Genomic DNA, 10,995 nt, shown 5'->3' with positions numbered 1-10,995 from the left:
CTTTTGTTTCTTAGAAATTTAAGGATAATTTGATTCAAAAATTCAGTCTAAAATAGGCTTCTTTCTTATTTACTTGGGTAAAAGGCGCTTCAGTAGCCCATCGCCATTCTTTATTCCAAACAAGTGGTGGATGCAATTTGGCAACTGTCTTGGAAATTCATACCCCAAGTATATTTGACATTATTTATGTGAAAGAAATCAAAGATTGTTAGGCTTTTTCTGTTTATAGCACACCATTTCATGTGACAAGATTGACACTTATGTTTATTTCAAGCTGTTGGACCACCACTTCAATATATTGTCCATAGGTGTGACCCTTCTAATAGAGCTTTGTGGGTCCTCTTCAATGTTGAGAATCAGGCCTTAGGCTTACTGAATATTTACACCTCAAATCATTGAAGAGAATACTGCCATTCGTGTTAAAATGTTGATGAATTTCTGTTAGATTCATGGTGGATTTTTAATGAGAATTTAATATGGTTGGGAGGGAAGGCTCATTGAAAGTTTTGACCATGTAATGCCTATGACCCAGCTTTCTTTTTCTTGAACAAGAAAAGGAAACATAGGCTACAGCAGCGTCAAACACAGCTGAAATGGCACAAAGTCATTGCCCAGTCAAAAACGTAGCCCAGTCAAACTATTATTCTCTTCCAATCGAACCCCCTTTAAACGTTATTCATTCCAATCGTATTTTCAGTTTAGGATCGTGGGGTCTTACAAAATCTAAAGTTTGAAAAATATAATTTTATTTACATCTCTCCCCTTTAGCATGGGCTTGTGGGCCCTAATGTGACACTAGTTTGTCCTAGTTTTTATACTTTATAACTGTGAACTGGTTCATATCAACCAAAACTCTTAAATGACGATGTCTTTAAAGCTCCCACACCACCACTTCAGCTAATGTATCAGTTCACAAATATCATGTATCAGCTCAAAGCTCAAGCACACCACCACTTCAGCTCAAGATTTTATGTCATTTCTAATGTATGAGTTCGACTAATCTAGGAACATTTAGCTCAATCTTGTATTACCCAAGTTTTTGTTTGTTTTATTTACTTTCAATTAATCCTACCACATTTAATCATTATTACATTCATTCAAAAATAATGTTCAAATATTAGGTGATCCTAACAAATTTTGAAGCATGTGACAACAAACAAAGGAATCTCTAAGAGAGCTTATATAGTATGGAGTACATTAATATCTAATTATCCATCATTATTACATTCATTTCAAGATACATTCTCTCTAAGAGAGCTTATATAGTATGGAGCACACTAAGATCTAATTATCCATCATTATTACATTCATTTCAAAGATACATTCTCTCTAAGAGAAGCTTATATAGTATGCAGCACTTTTAAGATGTAATAATCCATCATCATTACATTCATATAAGTAATTTTAATTTTTTACATTCATTTCAAAGATACATTCTCTCTAAGATGGAGCACTTTAAGATCTAATAATCCATCATTATTATATAAGTATTTTTTCACATGTTTGGCTTGAGTTATATAGTATGCAGCACTTTAAAATCTAATAATCCATCATGATTACATTCATATAAGTAATTTTTCACATGTTTGGCTTGAGTTATATAGTATGCAGCACTTTAAAATCTAATAATCCATCGTGATTACATTCATATAAGTAATTTTTCACATGTTTGGCTTGAGTTATATAGTATCCAGCACTTTAAAATCTAATAATCCATCGTGATTACATTCATATAAGTAATTTTTCACATGTTTGGCTTGCGTTATAGAGTATGGAGCACTTTAAGATCTAATAATCCATCATTATTACATTCATATAAGAGCTAAGTGGTTTGTTTCCAATGAAAGTTGATAGTCGTCAAGTTGATAGTGGGAGCTAAGTGGTCATAATCATCATTATTACATTCATATAAGTATTCATATAAGTATTTTTTCACATGTTTGGCCACATAATAAATGTTTCCTATGAAAGTTGATAGTGGGAGCTAAATGGTTTGTTTCCTATGAAAGTTGATAGTGGGAGCTAAGTTTGGCTATACAATGTTCCTATGAAAGTTGATAGTGGGAGCTAAATGGTTTGTTTCCTATGAAAGTTGATAGTGGGAGCTAAGTTTGGCTATACAATGTTCATAATCATTGGAAAGTAGACAAGTAAGTTGATAGTGGGAGCTAAGTTTGGCTATACAATGTTCATAATCATTGGAAAGTAGACAAGTTGATAGTGGGAAAGTAGTCAAGTTGATAGTGGGAGTTGATAGTGGGAGCTAAGTGGTTCGTTTTCAATGAAAGTTCTATACAATGGTCATAATCATTAGAAAGTAGTTGGAAAGTAGTCAAGTTGATAGTGGGAGCTAAGTGGTAGTGGGAGCTAAGTGGTTTGTTTCCAATGATAGTGGGAGCTAAGTTGTTTGAAAGTTGGAGCTAAGTTGTTTGAAAGTTGATAGTGGGAGCTAAGTTGTTTCTTTCCAATGAAAGTAGTCAGTCAAGTTGATAGTGGGAGCTAAGTTTTGTTTCTAGAGCTCGGCAAGTTGATAGTGAGAGCTAAGTAAGTTTTGTTTCTAGAGCTCGACAAGTTGATAGTGGGAGCTAAGTTTTGTTTCTAGAGCCCAACATTCGTAAATTGTATTATAATTTTTTGAATTTTGTAATTCTATATATTTATAAACAAATAATTAAAGCCTAGTTAGCTGGAATATAGTTTTTTAGTTGTGTATTGTTTTAAATTCATTGCATAATTAGATAATTAGATAATTCTTCATTGAATCTCCACTTATGACTACATCAATTTTCAAAGCCTATTTCATCAATTGTAAATTATTCATTAAGTATAATGTAAAAGGGGCTAAATCAAAGCTAGACTTCAATCTTTGAATATTGTCAAGAAGATTGACAATAAAGTCTTTCAAATGAGAGACTTTGTCACAATTGTAAATTATTCATAGGTATAATGTAAAAGGGGCTAAATCAAAGCTAGATTTCAATGTTAAAGATTGTTAATAAACTTTCCAATTTATTCTTTTAATTTTTTTAACTTCACACTAGAGAAGTGGATAAGCATCGTGGATAAGCATCTTTCGACTATTCCTAATTTTTGAATACTTATGTTCAACATTAACATGATTTCAAATATGAAGAGACATCTCATGAAAAATGCCATTAATAAGTGCGTTGATATGATTCCCTACTTCCTTTCTACCTCTTATTAAGTGGGGTGTGATAGGCTTCTCATTTTCAATAATCTCCATGAAAGTATTCTATAAGACAAATGTGATGGTTTATGATTCACTTAGTCCTACTTGTGGAATGAACTATGAAATAACATCACAAATTAAATTAGATGATTAATTGATCAAAATAGAGGTTAGCATATAGGGAAATGAACAAATTCAAAATTTCATGTCAAGTTGATATTGGGAGCTAAGTGGTTTGTTTCCAATGAAAATTGATAGTGGGAGCTAAGTTTGGCTATACAATGTTCATAATCATTGGAAAGTGGTCAAGTTGATAGTGGGAGCTAAGTGGTTTGTTTCCAATGAAAGTGCTATACAATGTTCATAATCATTGTTGGAAAGTAGTTGGAAAGTAGTCAAGTTGATAGTGGGAGCTAAGTTTTGTTTCTAGAGCTCGACAAGTTGATAGTGGGAGCTAAGTTTTGTTACTAGAGCCCGACGTTCGCAAATTGTATTATAATTTTTTGAATTTTGGAATTCCATATATTTATAAATAAATAATTAAAGCCTAGTTAGCTAGAATATGTTTTTTCAGTCGTGTATTGTTTTAAATTCTTTGCATAATTAGATAATTAGATAATTCTTCATTGAATCTTCACTTAATAAGATAATTCTTCATTGAATCTTCACTTAATAAGATAATTCTTCATTGAATCTCCACTTATGACTACGTCAATTTTGAAAGCCTATGCCATTAATTGTAAACTATTCATAAGTATAATGTAAAAGGGGCTAAATCAACGCTAGACTTCAATCTTTGAAGATTGTCAAAGATTGAAGATTGACAATAAAGTCTCTAATGAATTCTTCCAAATGTCACAATTGTAAATTATTCATAGGTATAATGTAAAAGGGGCTAAATCAAAGCTAGATTTCAATGTTGAAGATTGTTAATAAAGTTTCCAATTAATTCTTTCAATTTTTTTAACTTCAAACTAGAGAAGTGGATAAGCATCTTTCGACTATTCCTAATTTTTGAATAATTATGTTCAACATTAACATAATTTCAAATATGAAGAGATCTCTCATGAAAAATGTCATTAAGAAGTGCGTTGATATGATCCCCTACTTCCTTTCTACCTCTTATTAAGTGGGGTGTGATAGGCTTCTCATTTTCAATAATCTCCATGAAAGTATTCTATAAGACAAATGTGATGGTTTATGATGCAATTAGTCCTACTTGTGGAATGAACTATGAAATAACATCACAAATTAAATTAGATGATTAATTGATCAAAATAGAGGTTCGCATATAGGGAAATGAGCGAATTCAAATTTTCAATTTTGGAGGGAAAAGTGGGTGAACCTACCAACCTCTCTAACTAACTTGTCACATAATCATGACTCCTAAGTATGATTAAGAATGATTAAGCATCAACATCTCTCTTCTCTTTAAGCATTGCTTAGATGAGGAAAAAAGTTTCCCAATAACATCTCCCCTTAAGCATAGCTTAGATGAGGAAAAAAGGATCCCAACAACAAGGCCTATTTGTGTCTCCTAAGTATGATTAAGCATGATACCTAAGAATGGTTAAGCATCAACAACCCTCCTTAAGAATAGCTTAGGTGAGAAAAAAAGGGTTCCAACAACAAGGCCTAATAAGGTAAAGTACCAAGCATCTCATCCTTAAATATAGCTTGGTAAGAAAAGAAGGGTCCCAACAACAAGGCCTAATAAAGAAAAGTACAAAGCACTAATCATAAAGAAGAGGAAAAAATCATGTGGAGAAAAGCTTTCCCCTAAATGAGGGTAAGATATGCTCTGTAGAAGATGAGGAGTACAAAACTTCACGTGAGGCAAAAAATCCTTCTCATAAGAGAGAAGTAGGAGATAGATCATGTAGTCCCCCTTTAATGTAGAACATCTCATAGTGATAGTAGATGTCAAGCACAATGAAAGTTGATGATGATACGCGACTGATAAACAACATTTCTCCCCTTATACGGAAATAGAACAACATAAGTACATAAGTTATCTTCACATTCCTTTCAGAATGTGAGGGAAGAAAACTCGTCATGAATTGAATTATGCTCAAGTTTTCTCATATTGATGTCGAAAAGTGCCATGAACAAATCAAGTGTTTTAGGCCACATTGATGAAGATGATAATCCTGAATTTAATTGAAACCAATGTAAAACATAATACATAGATAATGATGACCCCTCTAAAAGCTACTCAAATATCTCTGAAATGATGATAAATTGTGGCTTGAATGGTGATAGAAAGAGGGGACAAGAGGATCTAGAGATTCCCTAGTAACATTTAAAGAAGAAGATGCAACTCCATAAGAGCCACTAGTAAAGAGAATATGAATATCCTCAATAGTGTCCTCCAAGTCTATAAGATAGGACTCATAAAACAAACCTATAATGTCTATCAAACACTCAACCCAAGTAGTTGTACTTCAAAGACATATAATGTGTTGTGCTCATGCATAGAAAGTATGTGGCCCACTCTAATAATCCTCATCCTCACTTTCAAATTTGAGAAGAAGGAAACTCTATCAAGAGAATCATCACATCCAAGTAGATCAAAAGTAGAAGAGGATTCCTCAGGAGCAAAGTGAGAAAAATATACAACCTAGCTTGGCGAGTTTCTTTTCCCAAGACTACTAATTTTTTGTTGTGTAACTCTCTAATTTTTCAATTGAATTTGGACAAAACTAAACTCTCATGCCTTTTCCTCTATAAAAAATTTGATATACTAATAGGAGATTAGTTGAAAGTGAAGGTACACTTAGAATATCTGTGAATGTCCCTCCTTCAATCTCAACAACCTCTTCCTACAATTATTGCAAGAGAATCATCACCCAAGGTAATAGAATAAATGTCATTAAGTTCCATGGAAGATAACTCGACTTATGAAGAACACATATGGTGTGAAGCATGTGAGTCAATAATCCATGATGGATCTGATGAAAATTTTGCTACAACTATTGTCCTTCCCTTAGATTTCTCTTTACATTTTCCTTTTTTCCTTAGGAGATGCTTGGGTTGATAATGACTTTTTGATGGGTTTAGAAATATCTATATTATTCTTGTTAAGAAGATGTCAGAGGCGATCAATCTATTTTTCCATACATTTGTGCTCATCATGTTCAAGTCTCTTACTATAGGCACACTTAACTCTTTCCTTCTTAGGTTTCCCTTGATTTGGAAAAAAAATAGTGTTGGGTTTGGATGGATCAATTTTTTGTTCTTCCTTAGTCTTCTTGTCTTTTATATTGTGTTCCTTCTTCCTTTAGTTTGAGGCCTATTGTTTCTCATTCCCAACAATAAGGGATTGGACTTTGTAGATGTCAATGTCCCCATCTAAATTAAATTATATTGCTCCTTAATTAGGTTGGTAATAAAGGCATCTAAGGAGGGTATTTGACAAGCTATTAACATAACACTCTTAGTGTAGTAGAAAGTTGAAAAAATGCCAAATAATTAGGACCTATTAGGACCTATCTTAGTGAGGATAGAGAGATCTAACTCATCATCCTTTTTGTCTATTCCACATTCTTTAAATTGCAACGTGGTGATTTGAACTTGGTGAATCAATCTTCTAATGTATCAAAAGAAGCGAAGCTCAAACTAATGAGCTTGTAAATAAATTGAGCCGGGAGCTTGTTGTATTGTAGGGCTCAACATACTATTGTACTTTATATAACCTCCTTGTTGATAAAAAATAATTTCTTCCACACATATGAGTCTCATTTCTATTGTGTGTGTACTTATGTGCTTTCTACGATTACATGATCAAGCATTTCTTAATTGAAAGCTCTAGGCACTACTGCATAAGGAAAGCTACAATGCAAATTTGCCCAAGGAACATATATATATGCTTCTACTATAAACCAAGATTTAATAATAGATGTAAAAATATTAATTCAAATGGTTAAGGATTAGTAAAAATAAAATTGTTAAAAAAATCTAATTTTTATTTATTTTATTATTAATTGTTAAAAGTAAATGTAAAAAACTAATTATAAAAAGACTTGAATTAAGGACTTTTTCTCTAAATTTTAATGGACACTTAAAAAACTGTATTCTCTTATTTTCATTTAACTACCTTGCATTGTTTCAATATTAAAAAAAAAATGGATCGAATCATTTCAAAGATCAAAATTAAAGTTCTTTATTTACAATATGATTAAAAATAAATAGAAGACAAAAGGACAAAATGGGTACTTTTATCTAAATGTATTTAGTAGAAAGAATCTCAGAGTAAAATGGACCAAACGAGTTAAATATGCTAATCATTGGACGGGCTAATAATTTTTTTGCCAATCATTATTAGTATATATTATAAGCACATGGTCACATTTATATTCAATAGTTTTAGTTTAACTTGTAAGCTTATTATCTTACATCATATGATGTAAATTTCGGCTTAATTAATTTTTTGAAGCTTGAATTCCAAGCACTTCACGTAATTTCAGGTAGCCCACTGTTTATACTAAATCCAAGCGCCCCTGTTTTTGAGTTTGGTGGAAAAACCCTTTTCAGATTCATTGGAATTATTTGATGTATCTGACTACCTACCCTGTTTCAGTTTATTCTTGCATTCTCACGGCTGACAGAACAATTGGCTAAAATGCCCAGAGTTCGGCATTTTGCGTTATCATTGAGACGGGTTAACTTTGATGATTGTATTGCGGTATTTACCTACTTCAAACGTATGCAAGCTACCCATTTTGACAGGTCAAAATTCATTGTATATTTGTAATTTGGGTTTTTGCTTACTAAAAATATATATTACAGAGAGCTGAAACTTCTAGGAAAGATAGAAATTAGATAAGAATACATTTTCAACTAGACAGAAGTACCCTAGGCGACTTTCCCAACTAATATGGCTAAATTTGGTGGAAGCCAATCTCTAAGTTAGTGTTGTTAATGGATAATTGATGTTTTCTTTCACTTTGATCAAAATTTGTGGCTTGCATAGTTGATGACAGTAAAGCTTTCATCATGCATGTACATGAAAGACTGTAGCTACTGACCCATTTGTCTTTGGCTTTAGGGTAATAATGGATCATCCTCGAAAGAATGGGGACAGTTTTGGAGGAGGCCCCACACAGTATTCCTCCTTTTGAAGACCCGAGCAGAACCGGGCAAGTGGAACCAAAAAAAAACTAGAAATTAAGAAGTTGAAGACTCCGAACCCACAGATTTGGGACCAAACAGCGATGCTTGTTTCACCTGTTGCTTCCTCTACCAGAATTGTTTTGAAAGATAGAAGATCCAGTCCACGTTGAGTGCCACCAACCCCCAATATTCTTTTACACGGGGTTAGAGAGATGGCTCCCTATAAATAGGTATACGCCCCTCTATCCGACCAGCAAGGTGAGTTGTTTTGATAGAGTGAATTGATTGTTATTAGCCTCCAAATAGAAAATGGCTTCATCCCTTGGCCAGTTTTTTCTCTCTTTGTCTGCAATCCGAGATTTCTTGAAGCAGACTAACTGGTATCCCCTGGAATTGGGAGCAATTCTGTTTGTGACATTGTTAGTGATGGCTACATTTGTGAGGAAACGCTCCAAGCTGCCTCCTGGCCCGCTGTCTTTGCCCATATTTGGCAATTGGCTGCAAGTGGGGAATGATCTAAATCACAGAAATCTTGCGAAGATGGCCAAGCAGTATGGAGACGTTTTCATGCTGAGATTGGGTTGCAGAAATTTGGTGGTGGTGTCGAATCCTGAGCTTGCAAAACAAGTTCTTCATACTCAGGGTGTCGAATTCGGGTCCAGGAAGAACAACCTGGTGTTCGATATATTCACGGGCAATGGGCAAGACATGGTTTTTACCGTCTATGGTGAGCACTGGCGAAAGATGAGAAGGATTATGACTCTTCCATTCTTTACTCAAAAAGTTGTCCAACACTACAGAGGAGGATGGGAGGAGGAGATTCAGAAAGTCGTTGAAGACGTCCGTGCAAATAAAGTAGCCTTACAGGGTGGTATAGTTATTAGGAAAAGGCTTCAACTCATGCTTTATAATATTTTGTACAGAATGATGTTTGATCGCGGGTTCGAATCTCAGGAGGACCCGCTATTCCATCAAGCCACTGCTTTTAATGCAGAGAGAAGCCGACTGGCACAGAGTTTTGAGTACAATTACGGGGACTTCATCCCCATATTGAGGCCGTTTTTGAGAGGGTATTTAAACAAGTGCAGAGACCTTCAGAGCAGGAGGCTTGCGTTTTTTAACGACTACTTCATCCAAGAACGAAGGTAAGCCCTGCAGTAATGCATTTGTTTGACATTCAGGAGCGGTATTTGATTATCTTTGTCCCATCATTTAAAATATTGTTACATATAAGCCAAATTTTGGTGCTTTCTAACTTAAATATGAATTTATCAAACATTTTGCTTTATCAAATGAGGAAATGGACAGAACCGTCCTTACCAATCTAGTTTGCAGTCTATAGGTTGAAGTCAACACATTACTGTTCATGTAGAAACCAACCGTTTAAACTATTTCCCCTGTTCCAGATGGGCTATTCTGAAACCACATAAAAAGTGATATTATAGTGTTGAAGATCAAGTGAGGAGCATCATCTGCATAGTATTGTATTTGATGATATTAATGTAGTTCTGATGGGGACGGATGCAGGAAGATTTTGGCGAAAGGGAAGGGCGATGAGCAGGTGAAAAAGTGTGCCATAGACCACATACTGGAAGCAGAGAGCAAGGGTGAAATCAACGAGCAAAACGTGCTCTACATCGTGGAGAACATAAACGTGGCCGCAATAGAGACGACATTGTGGTCGATGGAGTGGGCTCTTGCTGAGCTGGTGAACCATCCTCAAGTGCAGACCAAGGTGAGAAATGAATTGGAGAGAGTTGTTGGGAAAGGGACGGCGGTGAAAGAGGAGGACGTTGAGAAGCTGCCGTATCTGCAGGCGGTGGTGAAAGAGACGCTGAGGCTGCATACACCCATTCCGCTGCTGGTTCCACACATGAACTCTGAAGAAGCCTCCCTTGACGGCTTCCACATTCCTCGGGAGAGCAAGGTGGTGGTGAACGCTTGGTGGCTGGGGAACAATCCGGAGTGGTGGCAGAAACCATCAGAGTTCAGGCCGGAGAGATTCATGGAAGAGGAGGAGGAGACTGAGGCGGCGGTGGGAGGGAAAGTGGACTTCCGTTTCCTGCCCTTCGGAATGGGGAGAAGGAGCTGCCCGGGTATCATCCTGGCCCTGCCTCTGCTTGCCCTGGTAATTGGGAGATTATTGAACAACTTCGAAATGCTTCCGCCGCCAGGTGAGCAGAAGATCGATGTGAGTGAAAAGGGAGGGCAATTCAGTCTCCACATCGCCCGCCACTCCACCGTACGCTTCGAACCTCTGTGACCCTCTTTTTCTCTATCATCCATTGTGATCGTCCGTTACATACCCTTTTTGCATGCTATACTCTACTTCTGCACACAGATCACACAGATCAGTCATGGATCACTTCTCTCTTCGGATCTTGGAAATAATTGTGCACCTTATGTATTTTGCTTAGTAAATGGACAAGATTGTTTAGTAATGAACATAATCGTGATATAAGATTTAGATGTTTGACTTGGTTATGATGTGGGTGAAGCAAGGTTTTGTCCCGTCTGATAATCACGCCATAATTTCCAAAGATTTTTGACTTGCTTGTGATGTGGATGAAGCCTGGCTTTGTCCCGTCTGATAATCAGGTCGTAATTTCCAAATGGTGAAGCAAAATACATACATGGGATTAAAGGGGAAAAAATCTTCATTTTCTACCTGTTGTTTTAAAATCTTAATTTAT

The 10,995-nt window shown here is 35.4% G+C and overlaps 1 protein-coding gene across 1 annotated transcript; it reads left to right on the top strand.

Annotated features, from left to right (window-relative positions):
- The first annotated feature begins 8,376 nt into the window (after nucleotides 1–8,376).
- On the top strand, nucleotides 8,377–10,786 carry LOC131049136 (trans-cinnamate 4-monooxygenase). The gene is made up of 2 exons (XM_057983166.2): nucleotides 8,377–9,447; nucleotides 9,830–10,786. The coding sequence occupies exons 1-2, from the start codon at nucleotides 8,612–8,614 to the stop codon at nucleotides 10,563–10,565; spliced, it is 1,572 nt and encodes a 523-aa protein (XP_057839149.2). The 5' UTR covers nucleotides 8,377–8,611; the 3' UTR covers nucleotides 10,566–10,786.
- The last annotated feature ends 209 nt before the right edge of the window (nucleotides 10,787–10,995 follow it).

Source organism: Cryptomeria japonica, chromosome 2, assembly GCF_030272615.1.
Source record: "Cryptomeria japonica chromosome 2, Sugi_1.0, whole genome shotgun sequence".
Lineage (NCBI taxonomy): Eukaryota > Viridiplantae > Streptophyta > Pinopsida > Cupressales > Cupressaceae > Cryptomeria > Cryptomeria japonica.
Note: the sequence above shows the minus strand (reverse complement) of the source record. Positions and strands in the feature narration are given on the sequence as shown.

Bases quoted from the DNA above. Each gene is read 5' to 3' on its own strand.
- LOC131049136 (XM_057983166.2), top strand. From the start codon at position 8,612: ATGGCTTCATCCCTTGGCCAGTTTTTTCTCTCTTTGTCTGCAATCCGA. The intron at 9,448-9,829 runs GTAAGCCCTGCA...GGACGGATGCAG, and splicing joins TACTTCATCCAAGAACGAAG to GAAGATTTTGGCGAAAGGGA.